This window comes from Uranotaenia lowii, chromosome 3 (assembly GCF_029784155.1).
Source record: "Uranotaenia lowii strain MFRU-FL chromosome 3, ASM2978415v1, whole genome shotgun sequence".
NCBI classification, from domain to species: domain Eukaryota; kingdom Metazoa; phylum Arthropoda; class Insecta; order Diptera; family Culicidae; genus Uranotaenia; species Uranotaenia lowii.
In genome coordinates this window covers 93,857,714-93,872,977 of record NC_073693.1, presented here as the reverse complement: position 1 = coordinate 93,872,977, position 15,264 = coordinate 93,857,714, and the positions used below count along the sequence as shown (strand labels likewise).

The 15,264-nt window shown below is 42.5% G+C and overlaps 3 protein-coding genes across 4 annotated transcripts; 2 read left to right on the top strand and 1 right to left on the bottom strand.

Annotated features, from left to right (window-relative positions):
• Nucleotides 1-5,690: 5,690 nt before the first annotated feature.
• On the top strand, nt 5,691-9,373 carry LOC129757973 (uncharacterized). Of its 2 annotated transcripts, none has more exons than XM_055755392.1 (6): nt 5,691-5,927; nt 7,406-7,702; nt 7,772-8,057; nt 8,150-8,654; nt 8,730-9,017; nt 9,081-9,373. In XM_055755392.1, the coding sequence occupies exons 2-6, from the start codon at nt 7,643-7,645 to the stop codon at nt 9,241-9,243; spliced, it is 1,302 nt and encodes a 433-aa protein (XP_055611367.1). In that variant the 5' UTR covers nt 5,691-5,927; nt 7,406-7,642; the 3' UTR covers nt 9,244-9,373. The 2 variants fall into 2 exon arrangements, with proteins under 2 accessions (XP_055611367.1, XP_055611366.1); XM_055755391.1 differs by having other exon boundaries at nt 5,691-6,696.
• Nucleotides 9,240-12,627, bottom strand: LOC129757969 (NF-X1-type zinc finger protein NFXL1). Its single transcript, XM_055755385.1, has 5 exons — nt 11,490-12,627; nt 10,769-11,424; nt 10,316-10,595; nt 9,796-10,257; nt 9,240-9,736 (listed from the first exon to the last, which is right to left on the bottom strand). Exons 1-5 carry the CDS (start codon nt 12,369-12,371, stop codon nt 9,314-9,316), a joined length of 2,703 nt encoding a protein of 900 aa, XP_055611360.1. The 5' UTR covers nt 12,372-12,627; the 3' UTR covers nt 9,240-9,313.
• Nucleotides 12,628-13,291: 664 nt separating this feature from the next.
• LOC129757975 (uncharacterized) lies at nt 13,292-14,863 on the top strand. The gene is made up of 3 exons (XM_055755394.1): nt 13,292-13,445; nt 13,508-13,636; nt 13,703-14,863. The coding sequence occupies exons 2-3, from the start codon at nt 13,517-13,519 to the stop codon at nt 14,663-14,665; spliced, it is 1,083 nt and encodes a 360-aa protein (XP_055611369.1). The 5' UTR covers nt 13,292-13,445; nt 13,508-13,516; the 3' UTR covers nt 14,666-14,863.
• Nucleotides 14,864-15,264: the final 401 nt, after the last annotated feature.

Below are 15,264 nucleotides of genomic sequence, written 5' to 3'. Positions count from 1 at the left end.
TTTTAAGGTGTGTGTGTGTAGAATGTTACTCCTATTTTGATTTTGGAATTCACTCTTCAGTTGTCAAATTGCCGTCCAAGGAAGAAGAGCAGCGTATCAAAATTTTGCTCGCGCATCGCGAAAATCCGAGCTACTCGCAAAGCTGACAAAATCGCTAAAAGTTGCCAAATCAACCGCTACAAGTGTAGTTAAAGTGTTTGGGGAACGTTTGTCGACAGCCAGGAAGTCTGGATCGCGGGAAATAGAAAACCGGAAGCCGCTGAGACGACAAAGAGAGTTGCCGGTAGTTTCAAGCGAAACCCTAACCTCTCTCTCCGAGATGCCGCAAAAAAGCTGGGTGTATCGTCTACAACCGTGCATCGAGCCAAAAAACGAGCCGGACTATCGACTTACAAGAAGGTAGTGACTCCAAATCGCGATGATAAACAAAATACGACGACCAAAGCGCGATCCCGGAGGCTGTACACGACGATGCTGACGAGGTTGGACTGCGTGGTAATGGACGACGAAACCTACGTCAAAGCCGACTACAAGCAGCTTCCGGGACAGGAGTTTTATACGGCAAAAGGAAGTGGAAAGGTAGCAGATATTTTCAAGCACATGAAACTGTCAAAGTTCGCGAAGGAATATCTGGTTTGGCAAGCCATCTGTACCTGTGGCTTGAAAAGCAGCATTTTTCATAGCTTCCGGGACTGTCAACCAAGAAATGTACGTGAAAGAGTGTTTAAATAAACGTCTGCTGCCTTCCCTGGAGAAACACGGTTGTTCCGTACTGTTTTGGCCGGATTTGGCATCTTGCCATTACGGTAAAAAGGCCATGGAGTGGTACGCCGCCAACAACGTGCAGGTGGTTCCCAAGGACAAGAACCCTCCCAACACGCCAGAGCTCCGCCCAATTGAGAAATACTGGGCTCTTGTCAAGCGGAACTTAAAGAAGACCAAAAAAACTGCTAAGTACAAGCAGCAGTTCAAGGCAAACAAGCTTTCTGCGGCGAAGAAGGTGGACAAGGTGGCTGTACAAAATCTGATGGCAGGGGTTAAGCGTAAGGCCCGACAATTCAGATTTGGAAAAGCGGAAGCCTAACTGAATATTTTTCCTGAATTTTATACTAATTAAACTTGAAAAAGAAATTTAATTTGATTTTTTAAATAAACGATTTCATCGATTTACACGCGTTTTCCCTTGACCAAATTTTGACCGTATCCCATTTTTAATAAGTTCGGCTGTGATGCCATCCTTGCCAGCCGACTTGTTGCTATTCAGTTGGCTATTGGCTTCCTTAACTTCACTCATCGTTGGGAGTGGCTCCTCTGGGGATGCGTAAAACTTCTGATAGTCCTTTCATGTTTGCTGAGAACGATGCAGTTGCTCCAGCTCCGCGAACTTCTATAGGCGGCGCTTTTTCTCTTGGAAAACTCGGACTTGTTGCCTCTTCCGCTGTCGGTGATTTTTCACGATTCGACGTCTTTGTCAATTACCCTCCTACAATCCTCGTCGAACCAATCGTTCCGTCGAGTTCATTCGCTATTGATGGCTATGTTGACGGTATCCCAAAAGTCCTCGAAAGGTGCTTTGTCAAGCTCGCTTCTGCCGGCAGCGCTGCTTCGAGCTATTGCGCGTAGTCTGCTGCGACCTCAGAGGTTCCCAAGCAACCAAAAGTCGCGTTTTTACTTAAAGAAGGAACTCCGAAGTTCACATTTGGCTGAAAAAATGTTTTACGGGAACTTTAGGTGACTCTTGTCGCGTAAAAGTTACTCAGGAACTTCCATCGCCCTTTGAAAGGTTAAACTATCGATAACGCAACTTCTAGGCGCTTTCAATGGAACTTCTTTCAAGAAGGTCGATAACGTTCGCGTAACATTCTAAAGCGCACCATTAAGATACTTGAAGGTGTTTTAAAGAACCTTTATGGGAATTCTAAGCGACATGTCAAAAATGTTTTTCAAGAAGGTCGATAACGTTCGCGTAACATTCTAAGGCGCACCATTAAGATACTTGAAGGTGTTTAAAGAACCTATATGGGAATTCTAAGCGACATGTCAAAAATGTCTGTCAATTTTTTGTCATGGTATTTGTTTTGTTTATATCTGTACTGATATTTACAAATGGAATTCAAGATTTTTTCGAATTTTTCTTATAAATGTTAAATAAGATATTCGAATAAATTTTGATGATGCGAATTTTTGTTATGATTCATATTGTGTACTGAAAGTCCTTTGAACGAAATAAGGTACCTTCCATTGACCAACCCACTCAATCATCTCAAATGACATTAAGTTTAAATACTAATCATTACAGTGGCAATTAGCTATTGCTGGATTGGTCGAGAGGCTGGTGAGTTTCATTGCAACCTAGAGAGCAGCGGTTCAATTCTCTAGGCGTGTAAGCAGCTTTTGTAATCAAAACAATATAATTAAAATCAATGAGATAGACCATGATAGACCGGCAACCTAGCAATCTGACATGTGGTTGTCAGAGCAATCTGTCAATCGGATTTTTTTTTTCGGCGCGTAGAAGTTTCTTGACATTCTCTTAGAAGCTGAATAGCGTTCTCTTCAGCCACCTAAACGAACTTGAAAGTAGCTTTAAGAACTTAAATTTTGGGCTGATTAGCATTCTCTTCAGACACAAACGAGAGCTGATTAAGCTTCTATGGAACCTTTTTAAGGGAATTCTGGTTGCTTGGGTTGCTTCAGTCGTGCGATATTTAACCAAGGCGGGAGTCGGTTTTGTATTTTGTTCACTATAAAGAGTTTTGGTCACTCTTCACCATCACCAAATAGTGGTCTGACCCGATATTGGTGCCTCGACAGGATCTGACGTCGATGATGTCCGAGAAGTGCCGGTTGTCTAACAAAACGTGGCCGATCTGAGATTAAACACTTACACCCTTATTCTAGTTTTCGATCGAATGACATTCGTTCGAAAGTTAGGAAATTTTGTATTCTTGTTTTCGTTCGAACGAATCAGAGCAGTTCGATCTTTCGAACATAGCTCGTTCGAACGAAATGTTGCATTCTTGTTTTCGATCGAACGTATTTTTACTATCGGTCGTCAAACGCGAGTCTAATGCTGCGAACGGAATTCGTTTAAAGGGTTAAAAATGAAAAAAATAGAAGAAAAACGTAAAAATCAGAGGATATGAGACTAAATAATCTGAAAACATAACAATTTTCTATCCAGGTTGATTTAATGCAAAATTACGAACATTTTCGCTGACGAAATTTATTCGACCTACCAACTTTTTCTAACATCTATTTTTAATTTTCGGGCTTGTCATCGTCTTCCAATTCGGTCATCTCGGTGGAGATTAGCAGCAGCAAAAGCGGCAGCGCCATCCTCATTGAGGATACTTGTTTCTTATAGGCGACATTTGCGATGAACACTCTCCAACAGCTTTGATATCGGCATGCGTTCGTTGCTGCTGCCTAGGTTAGTTGTCGGAATCAGTCCCGGTAGCTGCTGATATTCTGCTATCGAGACTCGCCATCGTCTTCCCTTCCGGTGGGGGAACTTAACAGCAGCAGGCAGAAACAATCGCGGTGGCACCATTCTCACTATCCTTTGACTATGAGGACACTTTCTTGTACCGGAGACACATCATTTACGGCACAGCTTCGATATCGGGAGGCGTTCGTTGCTGCTGATGGTGATGGAATTATCATCGAAATCTTTCCCGGCGATATCTGATCCGTTTTTTGTTCTTCAAGTTACGAAATTAAACAAATTTCTATCACAACGATCACAACATACGTCTAGAACTGTCATTTTCACACATCAGGGCTGCCTCGAATTTTCGAAGTTAATCAGGCAACACCAAAATCAAACGTATCACATTCGTACGAAAACAAGAATACCTTTTTCGAATTCGATCGAAAGTATCCGTTCGAACGAACGGCAGATACGCCGTAAACAAGAATAAGGCCGTTAATCTTTTCTCCTGTGGTCGGGACGATTTAGTCCTGTATTTTCAACAGCTGAAATTACAGGACAATTTCAGGACAGAAAAACAGCTCAGGAAAACTACTGTCAAATGAACCTGTAAGTTCTGAATAGTTTCCTCCTGTAATTTTCAGGGAGTTCCGAAGTATTCCCTCAGGTTCGGAATTGCTTCTATCCGATATTCAAATGGAATTCAGATATTTCTACACCAAACATAACAAGATCTTTGTTTTAAAATATTTTTTTAATTTATTCACAATTAATAAAACCTAGCAATCTAACAAATAATGCACAAAATACTTCTGCTGCGTTTCCTAGAGGTTGATTAATTTTGGTTGGGTTGACCTGAAAACAAAGAACATGCAAATCTCAGCTTTCAGTCAATTTTAAATTGATTTAAATACTAACCTGCTCCAGCACCATAATTTGCTGCTGATCTCAGCAGATTTCATTTACTCGTCAGGTCCTCCGGTGGACTAATTTTGTTAAGATCTCCATCACTCAGCGGCGGCCTCACCGGTATTATCGGCATTTCCAGCAGTCAGCAGCGGATTCATTGGTATCGGTTTAGAATGATGCGAAGGTCAATTCCTCAAACTGTTGGTTCCTACCCGTCAGGCTTTCAGCAACTACTGCTATTTCAACCGAACGACTATTAATTTACTTTAAAAGGGAAAATCATTTGGAAGATTACCACCCTTATTCTAGTTTTCGATCGAATGACATTCGTTCGAAAGTTAGGAAATTTTGTATTCTTGTTTTCGTTCGAACGAATCAGAGCAGTTCGATCTTTCGAACATAGCTCGTTCGAACGAAATGTTGCATTCTTGTTTTCGATCGAACGTATTTTTACTATCGGTCGTCAAACGCGAGTCTAATGCTGCGAACGGAATTCGTTTAAAGGGTTAAAAATGAAAAAAATAGAAGAAAAACGTAAAAATCAGAGGATATGAGACTAAATAATCTGAAAACATAACAATTTTCTATCCAGGTTGATTTAATGCAAAATTACGAACATTTTCGCTGACGAAATTTATTCGACCTACCAACTTTTTCTAACATCTATTTTTAATTTTCGGGCTTGTCATCGTCTTCCAATTCGGTCATCTCGGTGGAGATTAGCAGCAGCAAAAGCGGCAGCGCCATCCTCATTGAGGATACTTGTTTCTTATAGGCGACATTTGCGATGAACACTCTCCAACAGCTTTGATATCGGCATGCGTTCGTTGCTGCTGCCTAGGTTAGTTGTCGGAATCAGTCCCGGTAGCTGCTGATATTCTGCTATCGAGACTCGCCATCGTCTTCCCTTCCGGTGGGGGAACTTAACAGCAGCAGGCAGAAACAATCGCGGTGGCACCATTCTCACTATCCTTTGACTATGAGGACACTTTCTTGTACCGGAGACACATCATTTACGGCACAGCTTCGATATCGGGAGGCGTTCGTTGCTGCTGATGGTGATGGAATTATCATCGAAATCTTTCCCGGCGATATCTGATCCGTTTTTTGTTCTTCAAGTTACGAAATTAAACAAATTTCTATCACAACGATCACAACATACGTCTAGAACTGTCATTTTCACACATCAGGGCTGCCTCGAATTTTCGAAGTTAATCAGGCAACACCAAAATCAAACGTATCACATTCGTACGAAAACAAGAATACCTTTTTCGAATTCGATCGAAAGTATCCGTTCGAACGAACGGCAGATACGCCGTAAACAAGAATAAGGCCGTACGTGTAAGATAGAAAAGGATAAACAATAAAACACGCGACAGAAAACTTTTGACAGCAGAAAATTTCCCGCGATACAGGACGATTGTTAGAGTGCCTGTGTATTCGTAGGAACTATGTCCCGGATTTCAGGAGAAACTAAGCTTTCCGAGATTCGGGAGGGTTTTCACACGAACTACGAATAAATTCAGCTATTTCCCTGTAGTTCGGAGAGTCATTATCCCGAAGGGAAAATTTTCAATCTTAGTGTGTACGTTTAGTACGGTGATCTCCAGGTGTACTTGTGTGGGAGGCGGTGCAGGAAAATGGTACTACGTACCGCCATTAATTTGGAGGTGGCAAAATCCTTTAGTGACCGTTTTCGTTGGCAGTTGAAGCGCGCTGAACATTCCTATTGTCGATTTAAATAACCCCTCCTGGTCAACCTGAGCGTTAAAATCCCCGATGACGATCTTGATGTCATGTTTTGCTCCAGATGCGCGTAGAATTCGCCATTGTCGTCACCGGTACTTCCGAGTGAGGGTTGTACACGTTGATGATGTTGATGTTGCAGAACAGGCCCTCAACCGGCACATTCGAGGGTCAATCGCTCACCACCCGATCACGCACTTCTACAGCCTCCCCATCACTACAAAAGCTGTTCCAAGCTCGTGTGTTGCCGCAGCCCTGGTGGATGGTATGACCATCTCGAAACTCACGTACCGTGGAGCTCTTCTAGCATACGCTCTGCGACGCTACGAAGTCGAATATGCGGCTCTTCAATTCGTTGGAGAGCACGTGGGTACTGCCCATGAAATTAAGAGATCGGCAGTTCCATCACTGACCATATCCATGTTCGCTGGTCTCTTTAAGTCACGTGGTTTTTTGCAGACTTACATTCGCATTGGATATCATTATTCAAAGTTTTTGATAATTTATTGTTAAACATATTTTTTATAACAGTTTAAATAGTTTATATTAGAAGACAACTTTAAATTTGAGATGACCTCAGCGTTTCATGAATGGTTCAATGTTAAGAGGTAAAGGAAAAATATTGAAAAATATGAAAAATTGTGTCTTCAAATGCCCTAAAAAAATTAAAAGCTGTAAGCCCTTTGAATCACAGCGAAGTTTCTAGTAATTGTAGAAAAGAGTGGTAGCCCATCTTAATAAACTAAGCTCGTATTGAAATTCCCTATTTCGTGATGAAGCATTACGGTTATTCAGGGTGTGCTGGTTTTCTATTACGAATGTTCAGGTGCAAAGAAGATCCCCGCAGATACGAAAGGTTGTCAACTGGCCAGAATATTATTTGTGGTTTGGAAAAAAAACTCCAGTTTGACCTTGTTTGCAGCCATATTTGATCTCGAATACCGTCACGACGTTCACCTTATGTGAAACAGTAATACCTTCTATAGTCAACGGCCATAAGAAACCATCTCGGTAATGGAAAACGTTATTGTTGAGTCTATTGCTTCTGTCTAAATAATTAACAATCTAAGCATTTTAGAATTTTTATCAAAAGCATCATGCAGCCGTTAAATCTTGAAGTGGTGTGTAAATTTCTCTTTAAAACCTGAATAGGCAAACTCTGATAATCGTTAAACTTTTAAAATCATCTGAAATCGAAAAAGATCTTCAAAGATTTTTTTAGGTTAAATGAATACAAAAAGGCCATGATAAAATTCATACAAAAATTAATTTGTCTTCAATTTACACCTTCAATTTAAAACCTACCTTATTCGGCAGCACCGATTATTATCTATAGCCATCACGATGACGAAAAAAAAGAACGTTGACTTACCTCACATAGAGAAATGAAAAAAAAAATCGTTCATTGATACGAACACCGGCTTTCAATGAGAAAAAAAGCAAACATTAACCGAATGAGATTGAGCCGCTTCATTCCCAAAAAGCTCATCAGAAGGCAGTAGAATTTCGCGCTCGTAACATTTGGAAAACATTTCGGGTATTCACGCGTTCAACATGAATTTATACAATTTGAGTACGTTCGGAGTAGAAAAAACTCGAGAAGAGCTGAGTAAGGTATGTTCAATTATGTTTAAAATGGAATTAAAGACAATTTATGGTATCACGTTTTTTTTGCTTTCACAGGAATTCCCTCCATGGTTTGTCAATTTCCAAGACCCTTGGGAGCTGTATCGAGCCCAGCCGAGTTACATCTGGTGCCAGGTGGCATTTTTCATCGGCACAATCCTTTGCCTGGTGCATGCCTTCAAGCGGGGTGGTCGATGGCCGTATCTGTTTCTAGGTGCACTACTTCACGGCTTAGTCGTAGAGCTTATCACCTATTTTGTACCGAGTATCGATAATTTTTGGCACTCGAAAACTCCTATCGATTTTTTTGGGCACCGACTGCCGCTCTATATCATTTGCCTATGTGAGTGAAAGCTGTTTTTTAACGCTCAACGTCTCTTATCTTATTGAGATTATACATAATGCTAATGATCTATGGATTTCTGATTTTCGCAGACCCTGTGTTCTACTATCAGGCTCATTGGGCGGTATCGAAATTGCACCTGAAATGTCGCTGGTCTGAGCATATCGCATCCGGACTTTTAGTGGTACTCATAGACCTCCCATATGATATCGTATCGGTTAAATTCGTGCACTGGACTTGGCACGATACGGATCCTAACATTGCTGACCGCCACTATTGGGTGCCATGGAATTCGTACTACTTCCACGCCACGTTTGCATTTGTGTTCTCCTACTTCTTCCACAATGTCCGCAAGTGGATTGATCGACGAAATTTGAAACGATGGGAGACTGGTACGGTTCGAGCGGAATTGACTGCAGTTGTGGCAGCTGCGCTGCTTGCATTCCCTGGGGGAGCGTTACTTTTCATTCCGCTGTACCATCCCTTCCATGACTTTTACAATGTTTCCGGTGAAGTTACCGCTGTTACGCTGCTGGTTGCGGTATTCACAATCTTCTGGAAGTTCGATCGCAAGAGTAATCGACGACTACCGGAAAGGTAAGTCGTTGTATTCAGGAGTATCTACTTAGAACAGCCGATGATTCTATAGGTAATTCATTAACAATTCATCAGATTGGATTCGACTGGTCGTGCGTTGATGGTCCATCTGGTTATCCACTATGTGACGTTTTTCGCGATGGTCCTTTTCCTCAATCCTGAGGATGTTGTTGCAGCAGGACTCCACGAACCGGTTGGAGATTGCTCGGCAAAGATTCCGGTGCATACGCTGCTGAAAACTCTCGAGAAGCGGACCTTTTTGTGCTTGTCCGACTATGACGAGAAATATTTCGATTTCCATTGTTTGCCACGGTTGCCCAAAGAGGGATCCTATTGGTACACGATCTGCGGGACACCCTTTGAGTAAGTTACGAATAGTGTTGCAAACAAGGCTTTCTTTTTGTAACGATCTTTTTCTATTTGCAGAAATCGTGCTGAATACGTTCTAGTGCTTTCTTTAATAAGTTTTGTAGCATTTATGGTGTTTAGAACAATCCACGTGGATTACGACATTCGGTTCGATTTATACGATTTGGTACCCAAACACAAGAGTGGCAAAAATCAACCAGAAACAAAGAAACGAAATTAAATTAAAAAGAGCATTTATTAGAATTATTACTACGTTGTTCTATGAACTTAAATAGACAAACATAAGGAACTCACTGTAAAAGAAAATAAACTACTAATGCTACCAAAACCACGCCAGCAGAAATCCCACCATAGAGAACCCAATTGGTTTCTTTAATTTCCTCCTGCTGTACCTTCTTCCTTTCCCGATGCTTCCTTCGATCGGAAAATTTCTTCTCGTACTCCTCCAAAGCCCGCCGATTTTCGGCTTCCTCCGCCTGTTTCTGGGCCATTTCCTTCTCGTTGAGCTGAAGAGCTCGCGCGGCTTGCAACTCTTGGCAACTGGCATCACATTCGAGCTTATGAGTCTGCGATTGCGCCCGCACCGATCCACAGCTGACTTCCATGCGCCGATGACGACACGGGCAAGTCACCTTTACCTTCTTGTTGCACAACTCCGAATTGGGACAGTCACCCGAATGACAGATCGAGTTACAACGGTGCCCACAGGGGAACTGCAAAAATTGATAACGATTTTAATTTTTTTTTTCAAGATTTCTAAAATTACACTTACATTTTTTATGCATTTTTGACCACAGCTCAACATTTGTTCTCTGGCCACCAACAGATCCGCATGAGCTATGTCGTCTGCATAGTACTCGCAACATTTGTAAAACATCTGTGTCAACCCGCAGTGACAAGTAGTTTTCGTTGGCGCTTGACACGGGTTGCAAGGTGGCGGATGGCAGGGCCGTTTGCAAGGATGAGTGCATCCCGCGGGGCGTGGTACGGCGCAATCTGCCGAGCACGACTGACAACGTGGATCTTCCTCTAGCATCGATGCGCCAACACGTTTCAACGAGTGACAAGGCAAAGGACATTTATGGACTCCACATTTCAACTGTCGTCCACATTCTCGGCCACACGATGCCGGTTTTGAGTTGTAGCAAGGCCACTGGGCCGTTTCGTGCTGACCGATGCATGTTACCGGGACTTTGACTTCACATTCAGGATGAGGCAGTTGTTTTATTTCTACCTAGAAGCGGAAATACGCGTTATCCAGGCAATTGATCAAAGAATGATTTTAAACTTACGATTTCAGTTGGAGCATCCCACGGGCCAGCTGGTACGAAATTTTTGTCTTTGGTTACTACCCGGACCGCATCGTGGCATTTGGCCCAGCAAGGATGTTCACATTTGGTAGTGTCGTTCGGTAAACCGCAAACTTGCTGACACGATGGACAATCGTCCTGGTGGCAGTTGTGTGGGTTTAGGTGGTGACACTTGGATGGGATCCGGCACGGTAGCTTGCATTTCGGAGTGGAGATTTTCTTCTCACGTCCACAAGGTACTTCCACCAATGTTCCGGCACAACTGTAAATATTAATATTTTGAGCTCATCAAATTTGATCTTACAATGGTTTTTTCGCAATTAGCAATTTTTCTCAATTTTCGGGAAGTGAAACGGTACCTATTCCAACATGTAAAAGAAACCACTGTAGTTGTAGATTTCACACTTATCGTTCAAGAATAGGAAATTTACTTACCGACACTTGACGGTGGCCTTCTGGTTGCACGGATAGCACGGCCCATGGTGACACATGGACGAACATTTGTGTTTTCCACAGGCCAACGTTTTGCCGCAGACTTTGTCACACGGCGGACACTGGCTATTGCAACACTTCCTATTGCAACGGTGCTTTCCGCAGCTTCTTAAGTTCTTGCACTTGTTTTCACAAGACAACTGCTTGTGGCAGGCAATTACTTTGGTTGTGAAGCCACAGCGACAGGTTTTCTTCACCAGCTCCAAACATTGACCACATTTACCCGGGTGGCATCGTTCGCTGCACAGATGTTCCCCACATTCTAGGTACTTCTGGCAGGTATCACCACAAGTGCCAATATCTTCAGAGCAAGCCGCTACCGAACTAGTCTTTCCGCAAGGACACGTCCTAGGCAACCCGAGCGGACATGCGCCACAATCACCGGCATGGCACTGCTGCTCACAGCTATGCAAACCGCATGGGTAGCTACGCCCGCAAACTTTCCCACACTGCCAGGCCGAATCGGAGCAATCCACCTCTTTGGTTTTGTTACCACATAGGCAAGGTTTCTTGCTACGACTTTTACATGGTGGACAGTTTTCGGGATCGTGACACACCCCTTCACATTCGTGAATTCCGCAGTTACGCTTGCGTTTACACTAAACATGAATGAAAATTTAAATTAATAAATAAGAAAAATCAAAAAAGTACGTTAAAAACATACCTTTTTAAGACATGTCCAACTGCGCTGAGAGCATCGTATGGTTTTCTGCCCGGACTGCTTACACAGACATGAAACGTTGATGATTTGAGGACATGGCGGACAAGGACCTGGATGACATAGCAGCACACAGCTGTGCCCACACTCTGGAACCAGAGGCTTTCGGCAGGTTTCGCCACAAGAATGTGGAATCAACCAAAGGTGGTTCTGAGGAGTCAGCTCCTTTTTGCAGAAGCATTCATAGTGTCGGGGAATATCCACCGGTTCGTACTCTTTCCGGCATTTTGGACAATCCCAATGAACGGAAAGGACCGGCTTTGGAACATATTCGCCGCGATTGTTGTAGTATCCTTCCTGCTGCTCGTGGCTGATACGCTTTAACGATATACTATCATTGGCCCACCGCTGAATACACATCAGATGGAAGAACGTGTAACAGCTTCCACATGACCAGATCGCATCGGCTCGCTTTACTGTGCCGATACAGATCAGACAAACAGCTGATCGCGATTCTAGCAGGTGCTGCAAATATTCTGATGTCTTGCCAACATCACCTCCTAGCCCATTGTAATTTTTCAATATATTCCCCAAAATCTCCTGGGAAGCCGATTCACTTCCGTCCTCTTCATCACTGGATTCATACTGTTGGGTGTACTTCCGCGCGGATTCAACATTTTTCTGATGGGCCTGCTTAAACCGTTGCTCCGATTGTTTCAGGGAGCTGGCCAAATTGTCTGCGGGCGCGACTGAAGCCGGCTTGTTGTTTTGCTTCTTACGCTCGACGTTTGAACTGGTTGTATTCGATTGACTTACCTGAGTACCGGTATTATTCCGATTCCACGGATTAGCCGGTTTTTGGCTATAGTTCCGATTACGGTTGGACATTTCCGGAATGTGGCTATTCTTCTGCACTGATAAGGACAAAAATCGGGGAGCCGATAATTCGAACGTGATGCGTGGAATGTTTTCGACTTCGCAGCGTTAGTTCTGTTCATGGATTTTTTTGAAAACCGAAGTTTTTATTGTGAATCAGCTGTTCAATTTGTCATTGAACCGACCGAATAATGCTCCAAAACTGACGTGGTGCCGTTTGCGTTGGGGCGCGTTCATAAATTTGAGACGGATTTTTAATGTGCGAGAGCGAGATGCAGCTATACGTCAAGCAGCGTCAACGTTTTCAATACACGACTGAAAAGTTTAATACCAAATTGAGAAAACGGAACATACTTAGTTTTTAATTTTGAGTCAAAATTGGCATTGTCAAAAATCAGGTTCGATTACCATTCTTGAAGATGTGTTTAAAAAAAATGTTGTTACCGTCTAAGCTTGGCGTTGGTGGTGGTTATTTTTCTCTTTCTGATTTATCGGCTACTTGGCTTACATATAAGACGAGTCAAGAGTAATTTTACTCGAGTGAGCCATTTTGGTATTACAGTAGTCGAGTCGAGTCGAATTTCGGTCGAGTAGCTCGACTGAGTCGACTGCTTGAAGGTTCGTGACTCATCTGTTTCACTCGACTACCGTAATACGACACTTCGCTAGACCCGACAGTGACTGGAGTCGAGTCGAGTTACTCGACTCGTCTTATGTAATAGGGCCCTTAGTTTTTTGCAGGTTTACAGATGTCCACTAAACAATCTTTGAAGCATGTTTTTTGTTTGTTTTTTTAAGGACTTGTTGAGCTTCATTAACTGGGCTATGCATACATTTCTTCTCAAAAGGTGTTGTTTCCTGAATAAATCTGGTTGCCAGCACCCAAAAACGAGTGAATCTATTTTTTCGTGTATTCCAAACATTAATCGTTTCACCCCTCGCAAAAGAAGACCACTTCCTTTGAACAGACAAACCACTAACTGGCATCCATTTTTAAAAGCCGTTTGAATTTTGGTTGTTGCACTGCGCACAAACTTTAGAAACCGCCATTTCACAGGTCTATTTAAACGTATTCGTACGGAATTTGTATGTACAGCTTTCAAGTAAAAGTATTTATTTTTGATAAAAAATTTCACGCTTTATTTCAGGTAATCAAAATGGGCATTTTTCATAGTAAAGTTGCCCCGAAGGAAAGCGCAAAGGAATCAGCAACAGTCGACTTTCCGGATCCTCGCTCCCCGACCGTTAACATAAATCGGAGTCCGATTGGAGTTGAGGTACGTAAATAATGTTATTTTTTCATCTTTTCTGGTCATCAGTTGATTGTGCATATCTTTTCAAAGAATGCGTTGGAAAAGCCCATCATCACCAAAGTGCGCGACCTTACATCCGACTTGACCGAGATTTTGGACCAAGCTCAAACCCCAGAACGGGTCCAGCAAACGATCGCGGCCGCTAAATTGCAATCGGTGTTCGATCCTAGGTCACCGGGTTCTTTCGTTCGTACACCGATGGTATTGGACGAAACCGATGCATCCAATATCAGCCTTAGGGGAACATCCCTCGAGTATGAGGAAATAAGCGGGACCGAAGATCAATCCTCTGAGTTGGGAGAACGGTCACTTTCTTTCCAAGATTGTGAAGATGCGATCCATTCGGAGACGGTAATAATTCAAACCCATGAAGCCGATAGTTTGTTTAGCGATGGCAGTTTCAACACTGAGCTTAAGGGCGAAATTGACAATATCATTCAAAATTTATTCGATGGCTCATCGGGTCTCGCAGCAGGTAACAAAGATCCTCGCTCCCCGTCGGTTAACATTCAAAGAACTCCAATTGTTTTCGAGGATAAGCCCAACAAAAAGGAGGATGAGGAGGAACACAAAAGCACCGAGGAACAATCACAGCCAAGAGAAATTGCTGGACTCATAATAAACTATCAGAAAAACGACGACAATCCTCTCAAGGCAAGCACACCGATTTCGTCTACCGTGATTCATATGGATGAGAACCCCGCGTCCATTGCCAATACACCAAAAAGAGAACGAGCCACAAAAGGAGATCATCAGCTCAAGAGTCTCAGTCGAACTCCTTTGGGTTGCGTTACAAATATTAAAACTCCTGGAAGCACAAACATGACCGGCCAACATAATATGCGTAAGACTGCCTTGCTGACCCAAATGAAACAAAACGCTCTGACTGTACCGATCGCGGCTGATAGTTTGGGTAGTGCCGAAGTCATTGCTAAAGGTAGAAAATCTGCCTCAGGTCCAGTACGATCCAAGATCCCGATCAAGTCCAAATGATAAACCACCGTCTGTCGAACATGTATTTGGTAAGTTGCATATTTCTGTAGTATAATTCTTTGTGACCTTACTCTGGTCTTCACACATTTCCACTGTTAATAACAGAGACGCTAATTTAGAAATGAAACTGAAAAATAATTTCTAGCTTTTAAAACCCATGTTTAGTTAAGTCTCAATAGAAACATTTCTGTTCATTTATTTTGTTTTGTTCGATTTAGTAAAATGTGTATAGATATCACAATTCCTTCTGAATTTGGACAGTTTTCCCATATGTAGGGGAGAGTGGGGTATCGTGAGCCATGGGGAAACGTGGGCCACTTTTAATATCTCATATGTGTGCTAAGATAAAAATCTCAAAACAACTGTTAACGTCGTCGCTTTGCGTGAGCATGTATTTCTATATGCTGTTGACTGAAATACGCATCATAGGCTTCTTTTATTTATCAAGCTAAAAAAAGTTAGAAAAATTAACTTACATAATTGAAAAAACACCCGCTAATTTCATCAATAAGGAACCTGAAGTGCATAACAAAAATATGCTCATACGCTTATGATCTTAGTTTTTTCATGATCTTTCACGTGGAAAAGGAATTTTTGAT

Bases quoted from the DNA above. Each gene is read 5' to 3' on its own strand.
- LOC129757973 (XM_055755392.1), top strand. From the start codon at position 7,643: ATGAATTTATACAATTTGAGTACGTTCGGAGTAGAAAAAACTCGAGAA. The intron at 8,655-8,729 runs GTAAGTCGTTGT...ACAATTCATCAG, and splicing joins AATCGACGACTACCGGAAAG to ATTGGATTCGACTGGTCGTG. The intron at 9,018-9,080 runs GTAAGTTACGAA...TTCTATTTGCAG, and splicing joins ATCTGCGGGACACCCTTTGA to AAATCGTGCTGAATACGTTC.
- LOC129757969 (XM_055755385.1), bottom strand. From the start codon at position 12,371: ATGTCCAACCGTAATCGGAACTATAGCCAAAAACCGGCTAATCCGTGG. The intron at 10,596-10,768 runs GTAAGTAAATTT...TAATATTTACAG, and splicing joins AAGGCCACCGTCAAGTGTCG to TTGTGCCGGAACATTGGTGG. The intron at 10,258-10,315 runs GTAAGTTTAAAA...TTCCGCTTCTAG, and splicing joins GGGATGCTCCAACTGAAATC to GTAGAAATAAAACAACTGCC.
- LOC129757975 (XM_055755394.1), top strand. From the start codon at position 13,517: ATGGGCATTTTTCATAGTAAAGTTGCCCCGAAGGAAAGCGCAAAGGAA. The intron at 13,637-13,702 runs GTACGTAAATAA...ATCTTTTCAAAG, and splicing joins GGAGTCCGATTGGAGTTGAG to AATGCGTTGGAAAAGCCCAT.